Here is a 14,389-nt window from a genome sequence, read left to right as displayed (position 1 = left end):
GACCTGGGCCATCAGGACGGAAACACCATGTGTGTCTGGTAGTGGGTGCGGTGGGGGGCTGACCGGCTGTAGCAGCCAGCAGCGGTGCCCACGACCAGGCCAGGTCTCTGTCCCCTGCGGAGAAGTGGGGTCCCCCGCCCCCACCCCTGCCCCGCGTGGCGGCGGCGGCGGCAGCTCACGTGCGATCTCGCCCAGGGTGCTGATGATCATGGTGCGGTAGTCGGACGGGGCAAACATGTGGCAGTAGCAGGGGCTCCTACTTTCCTCTGAGTCCCCCATGGCCACCACCACCTCGGACTCCGGCCGCGAGCCGCACACCAGGTCGCGCTCCAGCAGCTCCGCGCTGGCCAGAATGACCCCGTAGTAGGCGAACGAGATGCCGAGCCTGCAAACAGAGGGGCCAAGTGGTGAGACCATCGCATACCTCCTGGGGCTGCTGGATGAGGCACCCCGGACTCACAGTTCTGGGGGCCAGGAGCCAGCAGGGACATGCTGGGGGGAGGGCCACCTTCTTGACTCTCCCACCTTTGAGGGAAGTCCCAGGGCCCCTGGAGAAAAGAATCCTGGTGGCACAGTGGTTAAGCATCTGGCTGTTAACCAGCAGGTTGAGGGTTTGAACCCCCTCAGCTGCTTCAAGGGAGAAGGATGAAGTAGAATTAACTCCACAGGTTAGGTTTGGTTTTTGGCTTATACTTAAACCCATGAAGAATTGCATTTTTATGGTGGGGGAGGGAGGGGGGAAAGGAGCTGATATCAAGGGCTCAAGTAGAAAGAAAATGTTTTGGAAATGATGATGGCAACATATGAACAAGAGTGCTTGATACAACTTGTTTGGGCCGGGTCTGAACTAGGCAGCCCCTGTTTGGACTAAGCTGAAGCAGGTCTGGGCCCTGCACGCTGCGCTTCCCTGCACATCCCAGAGGTCAGCAGCAGCCACTGACAGATAAGATAACCACCAGATAAGAGAACCGCCAGATAAGATGACTAGTGAAACCAGATGTTCTGGGTTCAAAGAAAGCCACCAGGAGTAGACAAGCAATTCTCGGAGTTTCCAGACCCCATATGCTGATTGCCATAATTGCCATACATTCCTCACCACCCCTTTAAAAACCTGCGCCCCCAGCCGCTGAGCAGACTTCCCTGACCTGTTGGCCTAGGTCACAGAACCTCGTCCGGGAGCTCCCCCCCGCGCCCCCCCTTTGCGATAAAGCTATTTCTGTTTCTGCCCTCCCTTGTCCTGTCACTTATGTTCCTCAGTTCCGCTTTACACACTGATGTATGGATTGTTAAAATGATTTTTTTAATTGCATTTTACATCGCTGTCTGTAACCCCATTGGGGTTTGCTTTCATTGTTACGCTAACAAGATGCTTAGTGTAGGGTGTGTTTCCAGCCAGTCTCTTTTGCGCGATAAAAGGACCCTAAGTGAGAGGGGCGGAGCCCAACCTGTCCATCAAGTGGTAGTCTGAGGACACCTCCTTGGGCGTGTGGTCTTTTGTGAAAGAGGGAGACGCCCTGGGAGCTGCTCTTCCCTGGGGACTCTGTCACCAGAGGTGGCTCCAGTCCCCTGTCATGTTTCTACTGACTGTGGATCCTCTTGACTCTGTTTCCACAGCCTGTGATGCCCCCGCACCCCGCTGAACCTTTCTGCGTCACCACCCTGCAGCTACAGGCGTCTGAAGAGGGAGCATCGGACCTGTGGGCTTGAGTTGGACTGGGCTGGAGTGCCTTCCTGATAGAAACTACTTCTTGATAAAAAGCTCCTTCTCGTATGTAGCTATGTGTCACTACTTGTGTTTCTCGAGGCACCCAGGCCTGACACAGCAAGTAAGAGCCAAGTTAGCAGAAAGGCTGCCTCTTGGGGGCGGGGTGATATTTGGAGCTGACTGGGTGTCCGCCACCAGCTCCCTCCTCCAAACCCACCCCCCTGCAACAGCCACAGCCCGCTCCGAGCGGATTTCTGAAGTCCGCTTCCTCCAGATGCATGTTGACTTAAGTCATTTGGCGACGGCACCGTTCTTACCAGATGACCCAGATTTGCAGCGTGGTCCGCAGGTATTTGGGAGTCAGAAGATCTGCAAATCTTCCTCTTTTGTCCTGGGGGTTGGAAAAGGGGAAGCAGAAGTCGTTTAGTGGGTGCAGGATGAGCTAAGCTATCCTCGGTATGTGGACAGCGTGGTTTCCTAGGGTGCCATCTTCATAGGAGCAGGTGTCCAGGGCACTCCTCCCAGGGCGCCTCTGCTGGGTGTGAGCCACCAATCTTCTTGGCTGGCAGCCAGTCATGCCACCTGACCCACCACCAGGGCTCCTTTCTGCGAGTTAGGGTGAGATCACTGCTCAGCCCCTCTGAGCACAAGCCACCAAACCCACAGGTGGTGGAAGGGGCACCCCCACCTCCGCCCCTCGTCTTGCACGGAGCAGATCTGGGCTGGCATGCCTCCGGATGTGTGGTTTTCAGTGGGAGGACAACACTTCATTCTTGAGTTGTCTGCCGGCGGCGGCAGCTGCCACCGTCTGTCATCTGTGGTGCCCAGAGCAGAGCCCCCTTGTGCCTGGGGGTGGGGCATGGCACCCAGACTGGCCCTCCCACATGGGCCACATGCTCCTTCAGGGTGGGATTTCTGGGGCAGAAGTTGGGCAGGTTGTGGGCAGGGCTGCGGCTGCTGCCTGGACCATCAGCCCAGGCTCAGAGGAGGAGCTGGCTGAGGAACAGACAGCCACAGGCACGGAATCAGACTATGAGAGCAGGTGAAATCAATCAATAAACACCAGCTTTCCGGCCCGGTGGCAACGGTAGTGTCATGGTGACACACCGAGCTGCTCACTGCAAGGCCTAAACCCCTCGTCACTCCAAGGGAGAAAGACTTTTAAGTGCTTTACTCCCCTGAAGAATTTGTCTTGGATTTGAAGGTAAACAAGTGGCCATCTAGCTCAGAAGCAACATAGCCCATATGGAAGAAACACACCAGCCTGTGTGATCATGAAGTGTCAAAGGGATCCGGGATCAGGCATCAAAGAACAAAAATCATATCATTGTGAATGAGGGAATGTGGGGTGGAGACCCAAAGCCCATCTGTAGGCAATTGGACATCCCCTTGCAGAAGGGTCTCGGGGAGGAGATGAGCCAGTCAGGGTATGGTGTAGCAATGAAGAAACATACAACTTTGCTCCAGTTTCTAAATGTTTCTTCCCCTTCTCCCCCAATATCGTGATCCTACCTCTACCTCACAAATCCGGCTAGACCAGAGGATGTACACTGGTACAGATAGGAACTGGAAACACAGGGAATCCAGGACAGATGATTGTGGGGAACAGAAGGATTTCTCTGAAGTTGTCTCCCCAAAATATATGCCAGACTTAGCTTGAGAATGACTGTTCATTAGGCAGCGAAAATAGGTCAGAGGTTATTCTCCTTAACATCAGCCATCTAGAGCGGCCAGACTGTATAGCCTGACTCACCCCAAATAGGGCCCATTCCTTTCTGTTATTGTCCCCTTGAAGCAGTCCCATAGGCAAGCCCGGGACCACTCTAAGATGACTAAGCTTAGGTTACTATCTTGCCACACATGCCCCCCTACTCCCTCCTCTTACTATTGCACATTCACCCCTAGGTCATCCCTCTCCTATTGCTTGTATTGCCTATGTTACAACCCCTCTCTATGACGTAGGTTGTTATCTGCTATCAGGGGGCTTGCATGCCTCCCAGGAGAGTAATTGCCTGCTTTATTGTATGAGACACCAGAATGATCAAACCTGTTCAAGGATGAATTGTACTGCCCCTCTCTGTGATGCATGATGCTGTGATGTATCCCCCTAAAGTAATATGATGTGTGATTAGCAATAAATAAGGAGGCTCCCTGGTTCTCGGGAGGGTGGCTGAGGAAGGAGGGCTGCTCCCATGAGGGCGGTGGACGAGAGGGCAGCTCCCGAGGGAGGCGGCTCCTGCTCTGGCAGCTGGGTTCCCCCCACGAGGACCACCAAGTGGGGCGGAGGTGAGCAATGCTACCATGTGATATGTCTGACTGTATCATTGTATTATCTCTCATGCTCTCGATGACTTTAATATAATACTTGTATATCTCAACCATACAATTGTGCATTACTGAACCCAGAAGCAGTATTACTGAACCTGCGATTAGCGGTGGGGGCTGGCACCCCACCTCCACGTCACTTTTAATTTAATACTACAGATGATCCCTTCAGGATCAGTGGTGAGAGTGGCAATACCAGGAGGGTGGAGGGAGGGTGGGGTGGAAAGGGGGAGCCAACTACAGGGATCTACATATAACCTCCTCCCTGGGGGACGGACAACAGAAAAGTGGGTGAAGGGAGATGTCAGACAGTGTAAGCTATGACAAAACAATAATTTATAAATTATCAGGGGTTCATGAGGGAGGGGGGAGCGGGTTGTGAAAGGGGAAAATGAGGAGCTGATGCCAGGGGCTTAGGTGGAGAGCAAATGCTTTGAGAATGATGAGGGCAATGAATGTACAAATGTGCTTTACACACTGATGTATGGATGGATTGTGATAAGAGCTGCATGAGCCCCCAATAAAATGATTTTTAAAAAAGAGATTTGCAGCCTTGGAAACTTACAGGGACAGTTCTTCCCTGACCTGTAGGTTTCTATGAGTCCGAGCTGACTCATCGGTGTGGGTTTGGTTTGTCTTTTTATAGACTGTCAAGTAATACATTTAAGGCAAAACAAGAATACAGAAAGGTTAAAAATAAAGAGCTAGAAAAAGATACAGGAGGAAAATACCAAACTAGCCCAAGGAAGTCTAGATATGTTATTATAAGAGAAAACAGAAAGCAAGAGGTACAAAGCTACACAGAAATAGAGAACTTCAGATAAGACTCACCCATTCACAAAACAGCTTGATCACACAGTCACATGCAAAGTGGGCCAGTCACATACTCACATGCAAAACAGCTCAATCACGCATTCATGGGGAGCCTTAAAACCAACACTCCCCAGCTGCATAATGAGAACACACAGTCTTCTCAACATTTCCGGAAAGTGATTGTGTAGAAGGCAGCCTTCCCAAGTCCCAAATATCTGATCACATCCTTTGACCCAAATGTAATTAAGTTAGCAGCAAGCAATGACAAAGATAGTTTCATTAAAAGATAACTCATTGTTAAAGACAAAACCATTAGCAGGAATGACAAAACAGAAATTAAAGTATTCTGGCAAAACTTTTGAATGCAGCTTCCTGGATTACTAAAAACCCAAACGACTGAACATAAACGAGAGAAGCACCGAGTATAAGGAGCTGGAAGAGCAAAGGAAACGAGTCAAAGAATGCAGGGAAAAAAGAGTAGATGTTAATGAGACCGTGAAAAAAAACACCAGTCAGGAAAATCCCTTTACGCTCGTTTTTTCCTGGAAGGCTCCTAAGGCCGAGGAGCAGGAGTGAGGATGAAGCAGGTGTTGACTTGGATGAGGGGAGGATGGAGGTCCGTCAGAGGGAGGGGAGAAAGCGGGGAGGGGTGGCATAGAAGGTGGGGTGGGCTAATGAGGGTGATGAACTGCAGAGCTGATTATCGGAAACGTCAACCCCTCATCGAATTCACAATATAAAATTCTTCAAAAATGTAGACTAAAAACAGCTTCTTCGCCAAATTCTAATAAAAAAGAAATTCCAAGGGGGCGGGGAAGAGCACCAATATTAAAAATGAAAGACCTGTCCACACACTAGGCATGTTGGAACTCCCAAGAGGCCACTCAGAACAATCTTCCATACATTTGAAATCCTACATGAACTTGGTCAATTTTCTTTTAAAAAAAAGATAAAGATGACCAATCTAGCTAGACTCAAGCAGCAATATAAAATGTAAGTGGGCGATAACCTTGCAATAAACTGAATCCCGTGTTTTAAAATGCTTCTCCCACGCGCCCACCTGCCTGCCGGGCTGAGGGTGCACGCCGAGTGGCGGTGCCCCTGCATGTCATAGCGCGGAACTGCTCTTCCTGTTGTTGGCTTGGCTGCTGTCTTTGCGGACAAAGGGCTGCTGACCTTCCTTCTGAGACCCTGCTGGCTGGGCTCCCACCGCCACTCCTTCGCTTAGTCCCAAACCCAAACCCATTGTCACCAAGTCGATGCCAACTCGGAGCAGCCCTGCAGGACAGAGTAGAACTGCCCCCGTGGGTTTCCAAGGCTGTGAATCTTGACAGGGGCAGGTGGCCTCATCTTTCTCCAGAGGGGCAGCTGGTGGGTTTGAACCCCTGACCTTTCCGTGAGCAGCCACGTGCTTAACCCACGGTGCCACCAGGGCGTCTTTCGGTAAGCTGGCGCCCACTGAAAACCCTGGGGTGGAGGTCCACTCTGACACTCGGGGGGAGTGGTTTGGCATGGGGTGGGCCCTTTCCCTATCTGCTCCACCCCACCAACCTCCAACTGATTACTCACCAGGACGGGCTCCACCAGTGTTCCCTCAGGCATGACTGAGCGGTTGGTCCTGGCGATGTGCTCCAGTGTGGCCAGGGCAGCCTGTGTGTTCCCCGTGGACACGTTGAAGCGGGCCGACTCAGGAATGAACTGGCATGGGTGACAGAGGGCATCAGGGTCCACTGCGGAGAGACCCGCACCCAGCCTCCTACGATGCCCAATGGAAGGGAACGGAGCTAGCGTGGAGCATCAAACCCAGCAGGCCTAGAGCAGCCGGGCCGTCCAGCTCCTGCCCTCCTCTGAGCAGGGTAAGGCCCAGCTCCTTGTTAGCGGGGTGGTGGGCTTACAGCGGGGTGAGGCCCACAGTCCCAGGCCCCTGCCTCCATGGCTGCTGTGGAAGAAATTCTAACTCATAGCAACCCTGGTGACATAGTGGTAATGCTCCAGGCTGCCAACCCCAAGGTCAGCAGTTCAAAACCACCAGCCACTACTCGGGGGAAAGATGAGGCTTTTTACAGTCTCAGAAACTCACAGGGGCAGTTCTACTCTGCCCTCTAGGGTCACCATAAGTTGGAATCAACTCGATGGCCGCGAGTTTCTGTTGAGGGGCCCCATGGGACCAAGTAAAGACCCCCACGGTTTCCAAGGAGCAGGGGGCCAGTGCGTCTCCCTCAGACCCACTGAGTTCCAAGAGAGCACTTGATGGCGTGCCACCAGGGCTCCTCCTCACACCATCACTGTCGCAGACCTCCAGAGATGTGTGTTCGTCCGGGCAGACTAGAGAAACAAATTCATAGAGACTCGGATGTGACTAAGACAGAGGTTGATCTACAAGAGCAGTTGAAGATTGAGAAAACATCCCAGCCCAGATCAAGTCCATAAGTCCCATATTAGCCCATATGTCCCACACCAATCTATAAAGCCCTCTTCGGACTCACAAAACACATGCAATAATGGGCCAAATGCAGGAAGATCACAGGCCAGTGGGTGGGCAGTCTTGTGGATCCAGTGGCAGCCTAAGCATCAGCACTGGCAGGGGTCTCTACGTGGCTTCTCCAGGTCCAGAGTTCTGGCTGCATCAGAGTAGGTCCATGTGGCTTCTCCTCAGGGATGTCTCGCAGGGAGTCAGCCTTGTCAGTAGAGTCTCCAAGAGAGTGAGCCGAGAGAGTGTGTGTCTCTCGCCTCCCAGGAGGAAAACAGCAGTTCCCAGAATTATCAGGAGAAGGCCATGCCCACACAGATTGACAGGCTAGACTCCAGACTGACAGGCTAGACTCCACCTCTACATTCTTAATCCTCAAATTGACACCAGATGATGTAACTACCACAACATTGCGGGTTCAACCCCAGATGGCCTCTGTGATGCAAATAGCGCAGTGCAGTCAGTCAACACATTTTGAGTTCTTCCCCCCAAAACCAAATCAACCTAATGGCCATCGGGCTGGTTCTGACTCCTAGCGCACCACAGGACAGAGTAGAGCTGTCCCCTAGGGTTTCCGAGCTGGTAAATCTCTATTGAAAGAAGCCTCATCTTTCTCCCTCAGAGCATCTGGTGGCTTGGAACTGCTGGCCTTACCATTAGCAGCCCAACGCGGACACCAATTGTGCCATGAGGGCTCCTCCCATGTGCACATGAAAGTGACGTTGTCAGCAGACTGCTGTCTAATAAGTGAACGGGATTGTAGTGACGCCGCTTGGAATCTTGTGAGAATCACCGAAATGGGCTTCGGAGGCACAAAGTGACCACGTGCCGCTGGGAAAGCGGCGATGACGGATTTGTCCCACGTGGGGTTGTCACCACCCGTCACTTGGAGGAAAGCGTGGTCGTTGCAAAGCAAGGTCTGCCCACGTTTTGCGCACCACACTCAGAAAGCCGGGCAGGTCTCCCTGGGAGCTGGGAACTTGGGAGTCCAGGGAGGACAGCCCTGCCTGGGCTCTCCTGCCTACAAGGTGAGCAGTCCCTACCGAACCATCAGGATGCTCTTGAGTTTACCTGAAAAAGCCTGTCGCTACTGCATCAGTTCCAGCTCACACCCTTGTAGGGGAGAGCAGAAGCACCCACTGGGGTTTCCAAGATTGTGCACCTCTATGGGAAAAGACTGGTGCGTCTTTCTCCTTCTGAGCCAGTGGTAGGCTTGAACCTCTGACCTTTTAACCACTAACCATTTCACTACCAGGGCACCCTTGCTCTGCCAAATGCCCTCCCCACCCTCCTCTGGCTGCCCAAAGCGCAGCTGCCCATGAGGCCGGAATCCAGCATGACTAGCTCATGGACTGCCGTCCTCTCCCCGAGCACCCAGACCCGAGCTTGTTGCAACAGTGGCATGATCGCAGTTGCCCGGGGGGCACAGGCAGCATACCCTGTGGTGTGCACTTTGACCTTGGAACCTAGCACTGAGCCAGGCACCAGCTCCACACCAGTGTGATGGACAAAAAGACTTGCTCAAGATTCGAAATCTCTTGGAGCTGGTGGCATGGTGCTCAAGCACCCGGTTTCAAACCACAAGGTCTGTAGTTCAAACCCACCCACTGCTCTGCTGGGCTTAAACAAACCCAAAGCCAAATTCGCTGCCACCGAGCCGATGCCGACTCACAGCGACTCTGTGGGGCAGGGAAGAACTGCCCCTGTGGTGTCCAAGACTGCGACTCTCTACGGGAGTGAAGAGCTTTGTTCTCCTCCCTCGGAGGAAGACCCTCAAAGAGATGGGTGGGCACAGTGGCTACAGCGATGAGCTCCACCGTGTGGCAGTGATGGTGACGGTGGCTTAGGGCCTGGCCACGTGTCAGTCTATTGCAGGGGGGTGGTGGTGGTGGAGTCGCTGTAAGTGGTCACCGCCTCAACAGCCCCTGACTTCAGCATGCCTCCTTTGCTTCTCTGGAGCCTGGGTGGTGCTGTTGGGGACACGTTGGGCTGCAAGGTCAGCAGTTCAAACCCACCAGCCGCTCTGAGGGAGGAAGGCAAGGCTGCCTGCTCCAGTGAAGACTGGCAGCCTCCGTACGGTCATGATGAGCCAGGGTGGGCTCCATGGCGGTGGGTTTTGTTCTCGGTTTGCTCCCTGTGGTCGCCACTTAATTTCATGTCCACTTGAGAAGATCTATGAAAGTGTAGGGGAGGTTCACAGCCTGATGGTGCCTCCTGGTGGTTGTGGCCTTCTCATAAGGAGGGGCCTGGGAACCTCCCCTCTCTGTCTTCCCCTTCCTGCTGGCAGACCACGCGGAGACCTGCTAGAACCGCCGGTATTGGATCTACACGACTTTGCACCCACGGGCGGTAGACCTTCCCGCTCCCTGCATCCTTGCATGTGGCTGCAGAGTCTGCAGAGGGACTATGGACTGGAGTTGGATGTCTTCTTGATATACAAGTACTTCTTGATACTGAGCTCTTTCTTGTACGTGTATGAGTGTCCCTGGATTGGTTTCTCCAGTCAACCCAGCCTCACCCAGTCCATGTCTCTCTGGAATTGCTTACGTTAGAGAAGGGAAGTCTGGGAGGGGCAGAAAGTCTCCTAAATGTATATAAATTGTCGAAGAAGAAGCCATTTGCTTTGTAAACTCCCACCCAAACTACAATAAAAAATAATCATAATAAAAATAAAAATAAACCCGGCGGTGCGCAGTTCCACTCTGACCCACCAGGGGTGCTGTGAGCTGGACTCCACGAGTGGGCAGCTGGCACATTTCATTTGGGTCTTGTGATATCCCTTTGAGCCTATGGGCCAGGGGACCCAGAACGGTGATCAGAACTCTGCTAGAGGCCAGAGGTGCTGCAGTGAGAGGCCTGTGGGATGGTGGGCAAGCAGGAGGTTGAGAGCCAAGGGCTGGTCAAGGCACCAGCAGGCTGCACTAAGGACCCCGGGGGCCTGCGCCAATGGATGCAGCGGGGAAGGGCATGGGGAAAATGTGTGTGGCCCAAGGTCCCCTGGCTGCTGGAGAAAGCGCTGGGACCCTGGAGCGTGCTCACCCTGAAGGCCATGATGAGGATGATGCCAGGGATGGAGGCGATTCGGATGAGCCAGCGCCAGCCGATGGTGGGGATGACCACGGAGGCCAGGCCGATGATGAGCAGGGAGCCGGCCAGCCAGAACACCTGGAAGGATGCAGACCCAAGCCCCAGTGTGACCTTGGGGGTGCTTGGTACACAGGAGGCCCCACCTGTCTAGCCCACCTGGACTCCCCATCTGTACTCCCCACCTGCCCACACACCTGTTCACCTCACTTCTTTCTAGCCACCTCTCCAGGGCTCAACTGTCCTGTCCCCCAAGGGGCCCCCTGTGGAGTGGTGTCCCCAGAGTCAGTGGCACTGTTTACGAATGGCAGAGGCACCTTACATGTGTTTTTTAAATCTACGTTTTCTTGAATAAATAATATAATCACATGGTTTTTAACTCAAAAGATACAGCGGAGAACACTAAAAACCTGCCCCTGCTCCTGCCATCCAACTTCATCCCCCAGAAATAGCCCATATTCACCAGTGTCCCCAGCTCACGACCCGCACACCTTTTAAATGATTACTTTGTGATTAAAAAAGACGAGGAAGTGTATGGAATCGACCCCTCGGGGGTACCCTCCTCCAGTTTTGCGGCCATTTCTTCAACATCGCCCATCTCTGCTGTTTCCCCATGTTCCTTTTGCTTTCTTATGGAGACTCCCTGCCTGTCTTCCCTGGGGATCACTTGGCTCCGAATCCTCTGGACGTTTGGCTCCCACTTTGCAAATTGCCTGAACTCGGCTTAGAAGCTCTCCACGCTTCATTTCCACCAGACAGCTGTCACTGTGCTGGATTTCACGCCGCGGCTTAACGCCGGGGGCAAGAAAGCTCACTGCCACCGAGTCCCTCCTGACTCGCAGCAGCCCTGCCAGAGGGAACTGCCCCCATGGGTTTCTGAGACCGTGAGTCTCTCTAAAAACCAAGCTCACTGTCCTGACGTTGTTTCTTCATGAAGCTGCGAGGGACCCAAAGGCTAACATCGAGCTGCCCCATGGGTTTCTGAGACCAGTAGAAAGCCTCATCTTTCTCCTGCAGCGTGGCTGGTGGGTTCAAACCACCAACCTGGGGTTAGCAGCCCAATTTGTAGCCCACTGTGCCACCAGGCCCCCCTTTCAGAAGACAAGGCAGAGAGGCAGGGTGCTATCAGAACAAGGCGGGAACAGGAGGCCAATAGCACCAGTCAGTTTCAGGTACTGTCTTTATGGGGCAGGTTGGAAACGTTCCCGGCAGGGTCTAGGTTGAGTCAGTCAGCAGCACTGGCTGACTTGGCTGTTGGGTCTAGAAAGGCCAGGTTGCACAATAAAAGGAAACTGAGTTAGGTTTCTGTCTGCAGGACACGGGGCTTGGGGTAAAGGACGCCACCTTGGGCCAAGTGTAGGCAGGTCAGCTCCACAGAGGCCTGGCATTTCTGGGCTTTCCTCCCTGAAGAAGCCAGTTGTGGGCATGTTTCCTTGGGATGTAGCGGGGACTACAGGAGAAGACCTGAATTCTCTCTGGGCAGGGGCGGACCTCTGACTCCAAGTATTCCCCGTGTTGACCATTGTGTTACCGAAGAGTCCCCATGCTCCCAGCAGTCCCCGGGCTAGCAGCACCACCAAGCTCATCCTCCCCCACCAGCTGCAAAAAGCCATGTCAAGGTCCCCGGCCAGCTTACCTGAGACAAGGGCAGCATGTAGCCGCGGTATTTCGTGGGCAAAAATTCCGTCTTTATAATGAGCCTATACAGAAGGGAGGAAAAGCACGAGAATGGTTGTTGGTTTTGATTTTTAAAGGAAGCCTGGTCGTATGGTGCACTTTTCTTTCTTTGTTGTGCTAATCTTTATAAACATTTTGTTGTGAATTATGTAAAGGTGTACCGATCAGCTTACATCCACCGCCTCACGCGCATTCTGATTCCTCTCATCCAATGCGGTCCTCTCTCCGTATCATTGCTTCTCCCACTTCCTGCTTGTGTCTCCTGTTTCCTTCCCTCCTTCCCAGCCCTCTGAGCCCTATCCTGGGATCCACGCTGCCTTTTCGATCTTCAACGGTTGCTGATGTTAACACGGGGTAAGTTCAGTTCTAGACCTGCAGGGTGCCAAAGGGCCATCGTCTTGCAGGTCCCCTAATTTCTATCCAACTCGTCCGGCTGGGTTTTTTGATGGTTTTGAGTATCTATGGTCCACAGTTTCCTCCCACTTTAACGTGCCCCCTTTCGGAGCAGGGGCCAGTGGTAGCTGGCCACCATTTCCTTCCTCTGGTCTCGGGGCTGTGGAGACTGACATTTGCGTGGTTTGTTCACTGATCATTGCCACGCATCTTTGGATTTGATAGTTTCATTTTTATAAAACCAAATCATTGTTTTTAACAGTGGTCATTTTTCTAAGCAAATTGACAGAAATAAAAGATCATTCATGGTTACCAGCTATGGTGGGGGGGCGCGGGGGAAGAGATTTTATTTGTTAGTCTGTTGTTTGTTCGGGGAGCATGGGGTTTATGCTATTTTGTTTGGGGGGGCATTGAGTCTATGCTAATGGCGGTGGAACCTTCTGGAAAAAGAACAGCAGTAATAGTGGCATGACATGCAAATTGCAATCAGTGCCATTGAATTGCAAATGGGGAGGTGGTTGTGCTGGCAAATGTCTGGGTGGGTGTATTTTCACTACACACACACACAGAGTGAGAGAGAAGGCGCTGTGACTGCAGTGTCCACACAGGAGAACAGGTAAACTTAGTAACTGCAGCTCCATCCTTACTCGCACTGACAAATTCATTTAAAATCGCTTCCCACCTTAAGCAATATCGGCCTATGAACCATTTGTCATGTCTGACTTCCCTCTCCTAAAACAGACTTGGGAAATCCCCAGAGAAGGCAGGCCAGTCCCCTGAGCAATGAAGAGGGCTGTCAAGGCACTAATCTCAGATTAAAGACACGTTAATTTTGTGCAGAGGGGAGCAAGTGGCATCCTATCCCACTGGGTTCCTAATGATCCTTCTTGGCAGCAGTTATTAGCAGGGGCTTGGGGACTGTAACTTCTCACTGGCTTGCTTCCTGAGGGATACGTGACAATTCTGCTTCATTTCTACTCCTCCAGGGCCTCAAGGCTCCAGCGAAGCTTAATTTATGCCTTGAGGGAGAACACGTTTCCTCTGACATATGAAAGTCATAATTAGGGGCTTTGACATCTCTGGATGCTGCCTAAGGATTACTTGCCCTAGTTCACCTGTGGCAGTTACATAATCTCCTGCCAACTTGAATGAAGGGGTGGCATCTAGCCTGTCGATTGGTCGCAGCTTGATGACCTCATTTGGAGGCGTGATGGAGATAAATAGCTCACTGGTGCCAGACCCACTCTCTCTGCCCTCCCTTTCCTGCCGCTGAGACCCTCAGAGTGCTGGAGGAGACCCTGGAGACCCGTGCCAGCGTGGAGATGCTTCTACTGCCACTGGACCCTCAAGACCTCCTACCACCAGCCTGTGATCTTCCTGCATTTGTCATCATTGCGTGCGCTGTGTGAGTGTCGAGAGGACTTTATGGACCCGTATTGGACACATGGGCTAATATCTGACTTACGGACTTGATCTGGACTGGGCTGGGATGTTTTCTCAATGTTCAACTGCTCTTTTATATAAAGCTCTTTCTTATCCACCTATGAGGGTCAATGCATTTGTTTCTCTAGTCATCCCCGACTAACGCAACACCCAAGAAGGAAATGGGAAGCGGTCTGTTTGAGGGAGCCCCCCAGGAACCAGACCATTGAGCATAAGAACATTCCACACACACACAGCAGCGCATTCCTGGGGCCAAAGTGGAGCGCTGGTGGCCTAGTGGTGACCCTTTGGACTGCAGCTGCTAACTGCGGGGTCAGCAGTTCGAAACCACCAGCCACTCTAGGGTGTCTACCCTTGAGACTTTGTACTCCTGGAAAGAGTTAGTCTCGGGAACTCTCGGGGGCAGTTGCACCTGTGCTGCCGGGTCCTGCTGGATCAGGATGGACTGGAGAGCAGTGAGTTTGGTGGGTTGATTTGGG

The 14,389-nt window shown here is 52.7% G+C and overlaps 1 protein-coding gene across 1 annotated transcript in view; it reads right to left on the bottom strand.

Moving 5' to 3' along the window:
- Positions 1-14,389, bottom strand: part of SVOPL (SVOP like) — a 50,802-nt gene that overhangs the window by 15,794 nt on the left and 20,619 nt on the right. Inside the window, exons 8-12 of the mRNA XM_030885272.2 lie at positions 12,034-12,097; positions 10,353-10,478; positions 6,413-6,541; positions 2,023-2,096; positions 180-385 (exon numbers count right to left, since the gene is read on the bottom strand). Of these exons, the coding sequence (XP_030741132.2) occupies positions 180-385; positions 2,023-2,096; positions 6,413-6,541; positions 10,353-10,478; positions 12,034-12,097 (599 nt within the window). The remainder of the gene's footprint in view (positions 1-179; positions 386-2,022; positions 2,097-6,412; positions 6,542-10,352; positions 10,479-12,033; positions 12,098-14,389) is intronic.

The sequence above is a fragment of the Echinops telfairi genome, unplaced genomic scaffold, assembly GCF_000313985.2.
Source record: "Echinops telfairi isolate 266 unplaced genomic scaffold, ASM31398v2 ScPeMD7_23;HRSCAF=83, whole genome shotgun sequence".
NCBI lineage: Eukaryota > Metazoa > Chordata > Mammalia > Afrosoricida > Tenrecidae > Echinops > Echinops telfairi.
The sequence above is the reverse complement of the archived record's forward strand: the minus strand, read 5'-3'. Positions and strand labels throughout refer to the sequence as shown.